The sequence below is a fragment of the Mchenga conophoros genome, linkage group LG3 (assembly GCF_057382185.1).
Source record: "Mchenga conophoros isolate Kocher_MC1m ecotype Shallow Benthic linkage group LG3, M_conophoros_male_GT1.1, whole genome shotgun sequence".
NCBI classification, from domain to species: Eukaryota; Metazoa; Chordata; class Actinopteri; order Cichliformes; family Cichlidae; genus Mchenga; species Mchenga conophoros.
The window spans coordinates 23,405,162-23,420,616 of record NC_140528.1 but is presented as its reverse complement, the minus strand read 5'-3'; the positions used below and the strand labels follow the sequence as shown (position 1 = coordinate 23,420,616).

General features: G+C 45.1%; 2 protein-coding genes across 2 annotated transcripts in view; one reads left to right on the top strand and one right to left on the bottom strand.

The window, feature by feature from the left end:
* Positions 1-15,455, top strand: part of LOC146577727 (protein NLRC3-like) — a 620,451-nt gene that overhangs the window by 48,452 nt on the left and 556,544 nt on the right. The gene's annotated exons all lie outside the window — the stretch shown is intronic.
* LOC146577739 (neuroligin-2-like) lies at positions 11,995-15,091 on the bottom strand. The gene is made up of 4 exons (XM_085249624.1): positions 15,062-15,091; positions 14,011-14,244; positions 13,129-13,442; positions 11,995-12,823 (listed from the first exon to the last, which is right to left on the bottom strand). The coding sequence occupies exons 1-4, from the start codon at positions 15,089-15,091 to the stop codon at positions 11,995-11,997; spliced, it is 1,407 nt and encodes a 468-aa protein (XP_085105750.1).

Genomic DNA, 15,455 nt, shown 5'->3' with positions numbered 1-15,455 from the left:
TTGAATACATCCCAGTCTGTGCAGTGGAAACAGTCCTGAAGCATCGGAATAGCGTCCTGCGGCCATGTTCTCACGGTTTTGGTTGTAATCCCAGTGCTCTTGATCTTTTGTGTGTATATTGGGTGTAGCAGAAGGGAGAGATGGTCTGACAGACCCAGGTGGGGATAAGCCTGGGCTCTGTACGCATTCGCCATGTTGGTGTACACCTGGTCCAACGTTCTATCTCCTCTGGTAGCACACTTCACATTACGGTGGAAATTGTGAAGTACAGATTTCAGGTCCGCGTGGTTAAAATCCCCAGCCGCAATAAAGACACTGTCCGGGTGTGCTACCAGGCTGTTATTGATGCTGCTGCTCAATTGTGCTAACGCTAGCTTAGCATTAGCATCTGGTGGAATGTAAACAGCGCAGATGTAAATGGCAGAAAATTCCCGAGGGAGATAGAATGGACGGCACTTTAACACCAACAGTTCTACCTCTGTACTGCACAGTCTTTCCGTTACCGTGACGTTCGTGCACCAAAGGTTGTTAATATAGATGCACAGCCCCCCGCCAGTCTTCTTACCCGAGTCCGCAGACCTGTCGGCTCGATAGGCGGTGCGGCCTGCTAGATCGATAGCCGCATCGGGAATGGCGCTGTCCAGCCAGGTTTCAGTGAAAATCATGCACGAACAGTTATTAAAAGTCCGTCGAGTGGCGATCTGCAGTCGTATTTCATCCAGTTTGTAACGGATTGAACGGGCGTTGGAGAGGAATATGATCGGGAGTGGTGGTTTAAACGGACTAGTCTTTAGCCGTGCCCACAGGCCTCCCCGTTTGCCTCTCTTCTGCCTCCGCTCGCAACGTCTCCTCCTGCGGCTTGCTGTTGCGGGTAGCCCCGGGGGTTGCTTAACAATCTCCGGGGGGATGAGATACTCGGATGTTAGTTGAAGATCTCCACGGCTTAGTTGTAGTAGATCATCTCTGTTGTATTGAAGTAACCCCAGACTGTGTGAAATAATACACAGTACCACCAAAAGTGCAAAAGTGTAGGAGCTCCGGGCCGCTGCGTCTGTGCGCGCCGCCATCTTAAATGGGAGATAGTGCTGACACTAAACTGCAGACATCAGGCTGATATTATACTGATCCACACTGAGGATCTTCATGGTAAAGTCTGTTTTCTTCTTCTCTGGTTTAGTCCATTGACTGCAGCAGAACAATGTTCACATTTCAAACCTTCAAAGAAGAAGAAAAATCCTCCACTGGATAATTCACTGTGAAACTCTCCAACTCTTCATTCCACCTTAAAGTCTGTCTGACACTGAAATCCAAAGCAAAATGTGCGTTTGCTTTACAGACAGCAGTCCAACACAAACATACACACATCATCCAAAACACAGTCCAACATCCAAATCTCCTCCACTGCCAGCATGAATGATGGGAAAGAGAAGGAGGAACACTCTGACATTCAGGGTTAGAATGAGTTTCATGAAGCAGACTGTGAAGATCAAAGCTGCATTAGAAAGCTTACATGAATGAATGAGTGGACAGAAGTGGACAGAGATCATCTGAAGCACTTCAAAGGCTTTAAATCAGCACATTTCTCTTTATTCTTTATCAACTCTGTTAGTTTCTCTCAGTTTTCTGTGGAATGAAGCTAACAGCAGGCTAATAAGATGCTGACCAATAGGTTTCTATTAAAGGTTGTAATTTGTATATGAAAAAGTGCTTTGGCTCAGCAGGGATCATCTTACAGGTAGAATACAGCTGCTGGATGGGATTAGCATGTCATAGCTATCTACCAAACTGCTAACTGGGGGATTTCAGGCCATCTATGGATCATTTTTGCTAACTGTTTATTCAGCTTAGGCTCACAGGGCTGCAGCCTGTGCCCTAGCTGTCATAGGGCAAGAGGCGTGGTCCACCTGCACAGGTGAGCAGTCCATCACAGGGCCAACAGAGAGAGACAGAGAAGCACTCTCTCACATCCACACCTACAGCCAATTTAGAAGCACCAATGAACCTAAGCAGCATTTCATTGGACTGTGGGAGAACATCCAACCTCCACAGAAAGGCCAACAAGCTTCAACCTACAACCTTCTTGCTTTAAGGCACTAGTGCGAACCACTTTTCCCCATTTCAGCCCAAATCCTGCATCTTCCTGTTTCTGACTCCAGGCCAGCTCCACTAACACTTTCTCATCAGACACTGCCACCTAGTGGAGGAAGTCTTAGTCCCATTTGAAGCTTCAGATGACAGTTAGTTCCTTTACAAAGAGGTGGAGGTGGTGGGGCCACAGCACCATCATCACTGAGTGCCATAGGACACTTAACCTTTGTTTCCATATGCTGGGAACTTCCTGTTGTTCCAAGGAGGACTGGAAAATGTGTGAAAATCTCCCAGTCAGTTCCTCACAGCACACTTCAATCATTTCCCTCCCACAGCATCAGGACCAGGGCTTTTTCTCTCTTTGGTCCCACTAAGAGATTTCCACACAAACACCTCATCAGTGGGACTCTCAGAGCTACCAGCCCTTTGCTACAATCACAAAGCTCTTCATTGAAATCAATGATATCAAAGCTGGAATCAAATGAGTCCAAGTCTTCTGCTGATTCAGCATCACATTCATCTTTGCTCCTTGTTCTGCATCCCCACCATGGACTTCATTCCTTTCCAAGCCAGCCTTGAGTGTCCTTTATTCAGCTCATCCTCTGCTTTACTTTGACACCTGATTTTAGCTGCTTTATCTCTCTTTCAACAAGTTTCTGTGCCTCCATCTTTTTCTTCTCTCCCTCATAACAAGACAGCTTCTTCTGCCTGAGAACATGTTGGAGTGATTTACTAATCCAGGGCTGCTTATTGGGGAAAATACTTCCTGTTTCCAAAGTAATCCCCATTTTTCCCAGAAAGAAATGTAAGTAAAAATCGATGATCTAAGTGAGAACATGAGCCTTTAAAAAGTCCCAGTGGGTGCAGTCAAAGCAGTCCCTCAGTCCCAGTATAGAGTCTTTGGTCCAGACTGGAACAACTGTGTGCCCAGTTTGAGCTCTCTTCAGTGCTGTGACCTGACAGACCCAGAGGGGCCATCACATCACATTTAGAAGCTCCCCTAATGGAGCCACAACACATGTCCAACACTTAGTCTGTCTTGTTGGACCAACTGGAAGAAATGATTCAAGGACTTAGTCACAGAACAGAGATTCAAATCTCCAAAATCCAACTGGCTGCATCAGGACATATAGTCTGAAACTCTGCACAGTTTCCTGTTTGAAGCTGCTTCCTGTTGGCTTCAGCTGTTTGGAGTTTCCATTTTCTAAACTTCTACATTCTGAACCTTCTTCAGCTCTGAACAGATGATGAAACACTGAATGATTTCAAGCTCACACTTTGTCTAATAAACTTACATCTTTCATTCTTTATACAGATTGAGGGGCTGTGGTTTGTCAGAGATCAGCTGTGATTATCTGGCAGCAGCACTGAAGTCCAACCCCTCCCATCTGAGAGAGCTGGAGCTGCAAGGAAACAACCTGAAGCATCCAGATGTGAAGCAGCTGTCTGATCTTCAGCAGAGTCCAGACTACAGACTGGAGACTCTGAGGTCAGTAGAGTGATGGAGTGAGTGGGTGGTGCTGTCAGCAGTATTGTACTAAACACAGTCAGTATGAAACAAAGATCCAGTGTTTCCTGTAAAGCTGCAGCTTCTCAGTGAAGCTGTGAGAGGAGAATGGTGACAGGCTTCAGGATTGGACACAAACACTTCCTGTTTCTCACCTTTATGGTCACCATGGTAACGGCTGACACGCTCTGATCAAACGCTGTCAACAGCCAATCAGCTCTCTGAACAAAGCAGCACGCAGACCAATGACTGCATTCATTTCCAAGTTTAAAGCAGTGAAGAACACAGTCTGTAGGTGAGGAAGAATTTAGTGAGAGCAGATGTTTGGATGGAATTCCTCCAGTTAACAGCTGGAACCGTCCATCTGGATTGTTGGGCTTGTTGTTGGGGTTCCTACAGAGCTCAGAGTGGACACACCAAGGTTCTTCTAATGAATGAAAGTCCAAACTCAAACTAGGAGGGAAAAACATTTTCATCAACTTCAATAAAAATCCAAAGATTAGAAAAAGTGAAGCAACAATGAGTCCTAGTACAGTCCCAGCACTGAAGTCCCTGCTGCTCTTTATACTGGATGTGCTGCATCACTGACTGACAGCTGATGAAGAGTCTCTGGAAACACTCGTTTATCTCCTCTGCTCTTCCTTCTTCTCTCTGCAGGTGGAGGTGATGATGGTAAACAGGACGGTGTGTGTGCTGAGAGAGGAGGAGCTGTGTCCTGATGATCCAGAGAGGTTGAAGCAGCAGCAGCTTGTGTGTAGAGACGCTCTGACTGGGCCATGTTACTGGGAGGTGGAGAGGAGAGCTTCATCCAGCAGTGACTGACAGAGGAATGAGAAGAAGTGCAGATGACTGTCAGTGCTGCAGAGTGAACTGCTCTGAGAACAGCTCCACTGTCAGACACAATGTAGAGTCCAGCATCATCCCTGTGTGTCCCTCTGGATCTGACAGAGGATCATCAGTGTATCTGGACTGCTCTGCTGCTGCTCTGTCCTTCTACAGTCTCTGCACAGTCTCTGTCTGACTCTGGCTTCAGACCCTCCTGGATCAAACTCACCTGGAAAGACTTTCAAACATCACTCAATAGATTTGAATACAGAATATATTTGATATATACTGTAGATGTACTGTAGAGTTGCAGTTTGTCACTTGTAAATACAGTCTGTGAGCAGCTGTGAGCTGAAAGATCTTTCTAGAAACAGGAAATGTTTTCACTCTTCTGTTGCTTTTTCATATATTTCCACAACATTAATATTGATCCCACCTGTCTCACCTGTTTCATGCTTTTATACATAATAACAGGACACGTGTGATCTGAGCGCTGCTGTGGTTGCTGTGCTGCACGTCTTCATTTAGATAACAGAGACATCTAGTGGTTCAGAGGGAGAACTGCAGGAGGTGGAGCTGTGTTTTAGCATGGAAAACTTTTTATCTTTTAGGCGCAGATACAAATATGAAAAGTATCAGTGTGAGATACAAAAGGTCACATCAGTCAGCAGAGGGAACAGTGATCACACAGCAATGTAAGAATAGAAACATAACAGTGAATCTGGACATGTATACAGATGGAAGCAAACAAACAGGATGTAACACTACATTAAAGCCACAAATGGGAAGAAAACAAAGCCAAAGGAAAATATATTTGATCTCAGGAATCCAAATCAGATGCTTTAGAGCAGGGGTCGGCAACCCTGGGCACGCGTGTCACAGCTGCCACGTGAAGGGTTAACTGATGGCACGACCACAGCTGGACTGGCCATCGGGCATACTGATGGTGATTTTTCATTTTTATGGGCTGATGATGTTTTTTTATGATTTTTTTTTTTTTGTAACGGTATAAACGATGGAAGGTGGTGGATTGGCCGGATGCTGGTCGATGTGTAGAAATAAGTCAGTTGTTTGGTGGTGGCTATGGCGGAGCTTCCACAGAGGCAGCAGGTGGATGAGGGAAAGGGGAGGCAGGAGGAGCAGAGACCCGAGGCGGCCGCCAGTCCGAGTGTTGGCCCCCTTGAACTTTCCCACATTTTGTCACATTACAGCACAAACATGAATCAGTTTTATTGGAATTCCACGTGAAAGACCAACACAAAGTGGAACGGAAATCATACATGATTCCAAACATTTTTTACAAATAAATAACTGCAAAGTGGGGTGTGCGTAATTATTCTGTCATGGAAAAACACACTGCCATCAACTGTTTTGTTTTTGTCAAAATCACTGTAATATAATCACTGTACCTTTATATACATGTGACTTATATTAATGCTGCTGCCCTCTTGTGGCTAAAGTGTAATTATGTTCTTGTTATTAGGGAAAACATTTGAGAGTAACATGACAAATGAGTCGGCACTTTGGCTTCAGCTTAAGAAATCCTCATTTTTATGTCATCAGTTATAGTTGCATGTATTCATTATCATAAGTTAACCTTTAATATTGATGTCTTAAATTGATTTTACTTAAACTAGCAATAATTTTATGGTTGCATTAAATAAATGCATCACTAATGAATGAACTATTTCAGTAATTAATTTAAAAAATCTACATAATCAATTAAAGATATATATTAATAATGAATTATCCATTAATTTCATTTAAAATTTTTCAATATTTGTTTATATACAATTCAAATTAGTTAATTACATATTTAATCAATTATTGGTTTGTTTTCTATTTTGATTATTTTACTGACACATTTAATGAATTATTTAATGATGTATTTATTTAATTCACGTTGCTACTCCTGGCCCTGCATCGCTGTTCATAAATACATTTTATTTGTCAGCTTCACCCATCAAAGTCAGGGGGCGGGGTTAATGCTGATCAAGTCAAAACCATTGCTTTGGTCTGGTGGGCGTTCTTTTAGTGGGCTTTTCTGTCACGGCCTGCGTGGCAGACTATGATGAGGGGAAGGACGACCCAAATGCCAACACGTTCTCACTCCTGTATGGAGGACCACAAGAGCCACGCGCATCGAAATAAAGAATTCTGTGCTTAAGTAATGAATTATAGAATAAATTCTGCATTTGTAAATTCATTTTTGAATTCCCATTTAATAAACTGATTTTTGAAATGCTTTTAAAAACTGCATTTCAAAATCCTTTTTCCAATTGCACTTTAATAAACTGCATAAATTGCATGAATGAAGGGATCCTGCAGCGAAACGGAGAGCCCAACCTCTGACTTAGTGCCTGTTTACTCAGTCTGACCACCTGTGAAGTTAACGCGCTAACGTGGCTAACGCTAGCATCACCACACGTAGCCCCGTTATTTTAAGGTCATCTTAGCTCATGAAAGTTTAACGTCGCAGCTGTACGAGCTAGCTACGTGTTTTGTAAGCTGCTGTGCTCTTCACAAATAAAGCTGGAAGCAGCTCAGACTATTAGAACCAGCACTGAGGCCTGTTACATTTATGTTAGAGCAACAGCTGCAGCCTTTAAACTAGCGATTAAAATGCTGACAGTAATCAGAATCAAAAACGGTTTTATTGCCAAATGTTGAGCAGGTTTACAACATTAGGAAATTGCTGCGGTGCTTCAGTGCAAACATACTGTCATATAACACTTAAATAAAAATAAAAATAAGGATTAAAAGTGCTAAGTAGATAGATATATACATGAGTGCAGGTGGTGATCAGGGCCAAACATGGACTGATGCAGTGAACACAGCGTAGGGTCACGTGGTAGTGGTGGGAACAGTCATACGGTTATTGTTCATGTGTCCAACAGCAGAGGGGAAGAAACTGTTCTTATGGCGAGAGGTTCTGGTGCGAATGGACCGGAGCCTCCTGCCTGAGGGGAGCAGGTCAAACAGACTGTGTCCAGGGTGAGAAGGGTCAGCTGTGACTGAGCTGCACGCCCCAGTGTCCTGGAGGCGTACAGGTCCTGCAGAGATGGGAGTCTGCAGCCAATCACCTTCTCAGCAGAGCGCACAACATGCTGCAGTCTCTGTTTGTCCCTGATAGTGGCTCCAGCGTACCACACGGTGATGGAGGAGGTGAGGATGGACTCGATGATTGCAGTGTAGAATTGCATCATCGATCATATAATCCATTGTTTCAAATTAGACCTAAAACTCCCCCTTTTGACACATCTTCATGTGTCAAACAAAACCACAACTAGAAAATTAAAAGAAAAAGGTTCATCAGATCATTTCTCAGGAAACCTCAGCGATTCTCCTCTCGAGTATATTTGCTCCGGGCCTGCAAACCTGTGTTTAAATAATAAAATCAGTTTAATTATCATGTTCGATCTTTTCAGCTCCTGGCTCCACCCAGAGCCTGCATCCCCAGAACGACCTAGAAACAAAACCTGTATATTAGCATCAACTTCACATTTAAACTCAGTTCCCCCCCTGTCCTTCCCTCACTGTGATCCACTCTGTGCTATAAGAAACTAAACTTAAAACACAACAGTTATCAGTCATGTGCTTCATACAAAATGTGCGTATGTTTTAGTTTCACGTTGATCCTCTGAGTGTCATGGTACTTCTTTTAATTTGACTTTATCAAATCGAACCAAAATAGGTTTGCTGTCTTTACTTTGCTCGTTTTCCTCCAGCACCACCTCGTATCACCTGCCCTTTCCCTTGGACCAGTGTTTGTTGTTCCATAACTGGATTTGGAATGTGACAAGTCCACCAATCCCCTATATAACTCCTACATTTGGCTTTGGTTCTGTTTTCCTTCTATAAAATGTCATTGACTTCTACAGTGGCCTGCTTTGGTTAATGGTAACATCAGTAATATCAAACATTTTCTCCCCTTCAGCATTTGGCATTTTCCCAACAATATAATGTGACACCATCATCTAAACCCAGTCAATAAAACAACATTTTCTTAAAGCAAACATCAGCAACCCAAAATTAGCCGCCCAAGGGTGGAGTCTGCAGCTCCACTCTCATGTGAACCTTTCGGTCTCCCTCTCTCTCTCTTGTGCTCCTGCCAAAAGCAAAGCAAAGCATCCACCCTTTTCTTACCGGCGTCGTGAATTGTTTGTCAACATCTACTCATCCTAACGCTGGTCCAGTCTTTGTCACGGCTGCACAGCAGACAAGTGGAGCCTCACGCGCAAAGCATCAGAGTCTCCACCCTCATCAATATGAGCTCATTTATTTGTTCTTTCTTTTGTTTTTAGAAAAAGAGTTCTTTATGATCTTGGACTGGATTGACTCGCTGCAATCCTTTAGACAGGAACTGGCAGGTTCCCACAGGTGACCTTTCCCTCAGCCCATTGTAATCTGGAAAAGCTCACCTTATATTTGCTCTCACAACAATGTTTTACAGCGCTGTTAATTCAATCTTGCAGGCCTGCTTAGAACAAAGGAGGAGGAAAAGAGAGCTGATTATTAGCTCATCAGAGCACAAAACATCATCACCAAAGGGGGCGACACCTGACAGTTTTCTCTAAGTGCACTGTTACAGAAATAATGAGCCGCTCCTCGACATGTCCATGTTTAGTAAAACTCCCTCTATTGAAATAAGAAAACAAGCCAAAGCTAACTGACAGAATGAACCCATCACTAAAACAACAACCCCAAAAATCTTCATCACAGAAAAGTTTTGCTTACTAATCCAACAATATGTTGTGGGAATTAGAACTTTCCGGGCCATAAAGCTTTTGCCCGACTCTTGGCTTAACTAATACTGACATAGTCTGAAATCAGACTTAAAGTCACTCCCTCTGTTCATTTAGGATAAATGTATCTATATCTGATTTAGGCTAAGTGCCTTTTGTTTAGATGAACTGCTGGACTTCCAGACCAGCAGGTTTAGGGAAGTTTTTATGGGGTCACACTCTGACCCCCCCCCACCACACACACACACACACACACACACACAGACGCACAGGCAACGTACTCTTTGTTTGTATGTAGACGTCATATGTTAATGAACGTCATATGTATATTCATGTAACCTCAATAAAAGAGCAGTGTTACGGGGGAGCGGACGAGAGCAACTGGGGTGAAGCGAAGGAACGGCGTTTGTCCGGTTCTCTCCCGTGCACGGGAAACATGAAGAACTTTGCCTACTCGTGTCTTGCTTTGCTATGTAATTAAATTGTCCTTAACGTTCCAACGAATAGGTTTATGCTACAAACCTATCACTGAGGTTAACTACACAACCCCTCGCCACCTCCTTATACACAGGAGTGAGTACAAAAGGGTTCGTACGGACGCATCAGCCGGCCGTCCTTCTGCTCGACACTGTTAGCTGAAAGATGATCGGATCATCCTCTGTCCTGTATTTAAGGCTGAGAGTCTTTGTCCAGTCTCTTTTCCACAGCTACTGTCCACAGCACTGATCCACCTGCAGCACAGCCCCACTCAGTTGTTTTATGATTTACATTGTGCACGTTTCCCTTCCACTGAGCTTACAAAACCTCTGACAGGAGAAGTCAGGCATGTGTTTCCCCCACCTCCCCTTTTAGGCAGTAATAAAATAGAAAACAAACAATCAAACAGGCTAAAGCTAGAGCACAAGCAAAGACAGCACCGGTGACTAAGTTCTCCCATACTGGACGTACGCTACCACGTGGGCTCAAACAGCAGCACATCAGCTCAGTTTACATACTGTTGACATCTTCATCAGAGGGTCAGCAGGGAGCGCTGCTGAGCTGCAGTCGTCTCCACCAGAGTGACGGAGCAGGAATCACAAACAGCACAAACCCACCGTGTTGTTTCCACCCTGTTCAGGAGATCTGAGCCCCCATCCCTTTTTTTCATGTTGCAGCTCTGCACTGCAGGCCCTGAACGCCTCCCGGTTACCCTCAGTGTGCTTAGAGTTTAATTTACAACCGACGAGCTCACAGATCATCTGCAGGCAGGTGAACGAACCCTTAATGTGAGGATAATAGCAGAGCTGAGCTGAGGTCAGAAATAGTCAGGAACGGTGTCGACACAGTGAAGTCAGCTGTTTGGGAATTTGTCTGATTATCAGTTTGGGGGGGTCGGTGTTAAATAACAAAGGCGGTGTAGGATGGAGAGAGGAGGAGGGAGGGAGCAGTGATGATATGAAGTCAGAATACACATGTGGCAGACATAAGGGGGTCAGACAGGAGCATCATCAGTCTCTGCTCTGTTTTGTTAATAACGTAGAAAAATAATTTTGTACAATCAAGCTACATCGACGGACGCTTTACCTCACGTACCCTAAAATGAAAAAGTAGTGACAGTAAGACGGAGGCTGCACATGACACCATGACTGAGTTCACAGCTGTTGCTTTGATTCTAACGTTTAAGACTTTTGGCATCGACTCCGTTTTAATAAATGAGTGCTGGGAGGCGTCGTTTGACTTCAGGAGCTCCTGCGATGCTCCTGCGATGCTCCTGCGATGCTCCTGCGATGCTCCTGCGATGCTCCTGCGATGCTCTTACTCTGCGGGAGAAAACCAGAAACCAAAAGTAGCAAACATGGAGCGATATGACTCGTTTAGATTTTGGGAAACGTGCATCGACAGGTACAGTGTCCTTTTCCCCGCGTCTTTAAAAATAATTCATGCATAGATCCCCCACTGAGAAAACCCTTTTATATACTTTCTCCTTTGTACACATTTTATATAGAACTATATATAATATCATTTCTCTATATCTATATTTTCAGAAAAATTCTTTCCACACAATAAAAAACAACAATTAAACAAATGCTTCAAACAAAACAACAAAAAGAGAGAAGATGGAAGAAAGAAAATCACGACTGAGGCCAGTTTGGCACTTTGTCATGAGAACATGACAGAACTCTGTTAGTTGACGGTAAATAGCGAAACTCTATTTTTCTTTGGTTTTTCTTCTCCCTCGATGAGAAATGAAACACAGCAGTACTTACTTGGCACCTAAAAATGCTGGTCGAATGAAAGATATCAGTGTTTTCATAGTTATATGTTTAGTGTACGCCTCCCCCTCCAGACTGCTCAGCAGATCGGGAATTTTTAGAGAAGAGCAGGAGGGAGGCGTGTCAAATGAGAGGAAGAGAGCAGTAATAAAACACGGATGTAGAAAAGAGAAGCATAATGTGCACATAACACACAGGAGATGGAAAAAGAGATGACGCCAACGTAAAAAAGAGAAAACAGCGAGGAGCGAGAGAGCATTCGTCCCTTTGACAAATGTTGGAGGTCTTGAGCCTGGAAACAGCAGACCGTCTTTGAAAACAGTATCTTTGAAAGATCTGAGTCACCCACCCCAAACTGCTCATCTGCTGCTGGACACTTCAGTTGCACCTCCACATGCCACCAGTGGAGGGAGCTGCCAAGTTTCACAGCACATGACGCAGCAGGTGTAGTTGCTTTTGGAGAAAGAAGAGAATAAGAGGACAGAACGAAGGCCCACGTCTAGAGGCCTCCCTTCCAGAGCGGAAGCAGAGCCAGTGCTCCTGGTCCCTAGGTGGCGCTGTGTCGGGCCTGTCCCTACTATACCCTGGTGGTGGAGTGGGGGTGGGGCAGGGTGTTGTTGTGGCCGGTGGAGGGGAATGTGTTGAAGGCGTGAAGAGGCTGCATGCTGGTGATGGTGCTGGGGATCACGGTGATGGTGTTTGGCGTCATCAGCGGCACGTTGTCGGGGGCGCGGCGCAGCGCCAGGGTGTAGTCGGGAGGGCAGGCGGGCCGCAGGATGTCGTGGGGTCGCAGGGGCTCCATGTCGTGGTGAGCGTCGTGCTCCCAGTCCTTCATCTGCAGGGACATGATCTCCTCCTCCTGGCTGTGAGCCAGGTCGTTGGCGGGGCCGCCCCGCTGAGGGGACAGCCGGTGCCGGCGCATCTCGTGCTGCTTGTCACGCTTGTAGTAAAGGGCGGCGAAGGCCAGGATGTTGAGGAAGAAGAGCGACGCTCCAACTGCAACTGTCACGCTCAGTTCGGTGGAGTAGTCGCGGGTGTCTCCGGGAAAGAGGTCCTGGGGCGGGCGCTCTGAGCCCTCGGGCTCAGGATCTGATGGGAAGGTAGGGTAAGGATGACGAGTGGTTCGAGGAACGTTGTTTCTGGGCCTCATGGTGCCGGGGTCACGGCCTGCGGGGGAGCGCGTAGTGGTGGGAAAGAGCACGTCGTGCAGGCTGTGAAGATGAGGGACTAATTCCAGCCAAAAGGCCACTTTGTTAGCTCTGTAGTTGTCTCTGACACGAGGTTTCAAACCGATGTGAAGGTACTGCTTGTCCTTCCAGTTGAACTTGGTCCAGATGACCTCCTCGAAGCGGTTGGGCTTGGTATGAATGAACTTGGTGTCCTGAGGGACGGGCAGGTTGGGGTCCCTGGTGGAGCATAAAGGTTAAACGTTTCAGTTCAAAGTTATATTCAGTCTCCATTATAAGTAACATGTGGCATCAATACACTGAATACAGACAGGAGGCCCATTCTCTGTGCAACCTTTAAACTATCTAAGACCAACCGGCTGCTCTGGGATCTGGATGCTTTTGGTGAACCAGTATGTTCAATTCTTCAAAGCCACACGGGAATTAAACTAGCAACCTAGATTCAAGTATTCAAGATGACTAGAAGGCTATCAGTGAACATACAGTAACGTGTACAGTTTACACTACTGTGACATGAGGCCTACCCAGTCTTTGCGAAGTTAGTCCAGTAAGTCATGACCACAGCGCTCAGCATCACATCGTTCTTGGAGAAGTTGCACGGGAACAGGTCCGTGGCACCGATCATCGGTACACCGAACACGTAAGGTATCTCATCTCCGTGCGCGGCGTCGGCCCACTCGGGCCGCGTCTCGGTCTGGCAGTGGTGGTAGAACGTGTAAAAGTAAACTGGGGACTGAAACTCAGCATGGAGTTTGGCAGTGGCCACAGCTGGTGCCACCCACTGGTGGTCCGTAAACAGGAAGTGAGTGAGAAATCTAGAGAGGAAAAAAAAGTCTTTCTGATAACAGAAGGAGTGACAGGCAGCAGAGAGGAAGCATGACTGCATTATCCAAACATGTCTGTACTGTGACTGTGGTCCGGCTGTGAGGGGTTCGCAGGCCGATCTGTCAGAAACACCGACACTGAGATTGGGAGCCCACTACCTGGGGGATGATAGCATTACTGCCCACAGAGCCTCAAAGGTTAAGGCGCAGACACGCCGTGATGTGGATGAGTGGCTCTCTTTAGCACGCTTGTCTTGTTTGATGCACTTCACTGGGCTCACATGTTACTGATTCCATTCTTTACTCGCATGTTTTAAACGCTTAAAGCACTTTCACAGGTTTTGATATTCTTTTGAAAATTCATGTGAACTCAAGCTGTCAGAATTGTAATGTAAGCTTTGATAATTGTCCACATTTGTCATTTTGACGATTATCCGTTTATTTTAATGAATACAGCAAACAGAAAAAAACTAACAGATCAACAAACGCGGCTCCTAATGAGACAAAACCTGATGATGCTGCAAAATGCAGTTAAGTGAGAGGAGGCTGTAAAATGGAATAACTGAAAAAGTGGCAGTGTACAGAGGTGGCGTCCTCACCCTCTGGGTAGCCGTAGAGGTTGTCAACAAAGTTGGAGATGGTGTAGTCGAACGCCGCAGCTGAGATGCCGTCGTTGTCCTCACTGTCGTCCACAAACTTCAGCCCCTCTCCCTGGTTCACTCCTATCAAGATGTCATAGTTTAGGAGCTCCCCCTGGTGGAGCAAATAAGGAAGAACATGCTGAGTGCTGGAACAGAGCCTGTGTGCATCACAAGTCTACAACAGGAAGTGCAGCTGAAGCACAGCTTTGTGAATTGGCAGCATTTCATTTCCCAGTAAACAAAATAAAGATTAGCTGTTGCCATGAAATTCCTACTATAAACTGTAAATACTGCAATATATGCAGGGTTCATACACATTTTTAGGGTCAAATTCAAGCACTTTTTAAGCACATTCAAGGTCAATTTTCAAGCTTTTCCAGCACATTACCAAAAAAGAAGCATGTTTCACTTTGCATCACCTCAGTAAGACCTTGTAAAAATTTAAACAAATCATCTGAGGTCGATTTAAATGTCTTTTGTTCCCCTTTTGTTAAAAGAGCAGCACACAAAAATACAGAAAAAGGAAACGGTTGCCTTACATGCATATAGTGTACAAACTCAAAAAAACACATTCCTCTTAAAAATTAAGATGTGCAAATGTGAACAAATCAACTTGTTAGAGATCTTCATCTCCACTGTAAATAAACAACAAGCCAGAGAACAAGAAAACTGCACCAAACACCACAAACACCAACAAATTAATGTCTTCTCATCAGACATTGAAGCTTCTTTCCTGTGTGACATAAAAAATAAGAGACAGATGTTTGTTTGTTTTTTTAACTAGTTAAGCACCCACGTTCAGTCATCCACCCATTCACGCACACATTCACACACTGGTGATGTAGCTACAGCCACCCTGGGGCGCCACCAGGCCCTCTGACCACCACCAGTAGGCAACGGGTGAAGTGTCTTGCCGGGTGAAGTGTCTTGCCCAAGGACACAACGACCGAGACTGTCCAAGCCGGGGCTCGATTACAAGGCGAACTCCTAACTCTTGAGCCACGATCGCCCAGTGGGGACATGGGGACATTTCAATTTCCAGCAGGAAGCTCCCCCTTTTTGTTAAACCCTTTAGATCAGGGGTCGGCAACCTGCGGCTCTTTAGTCCTTATAGTGCGGCTCCGCGTGGTTTGGGGAAATAAATTAGCTGAAGTGTATTTTATTTATGTTAGTTCTTTTTTTTAACTTGTAGTTCTAAATTGGAAGATTATTGTGATTTTGCAATATACAAATAAAATTATATTGTCTTATTTTTTCATCGCTCAAAATAAGCGTCACACTCGCGGAAGCCGGTGTACCCGGCGAAACGCCGTGCATTTATCGAGCCTTTCAACCCCAGATAGGCCAATTATGGCTCTTTGGCTCTTTGGGTCTTAAAGGTTGCTG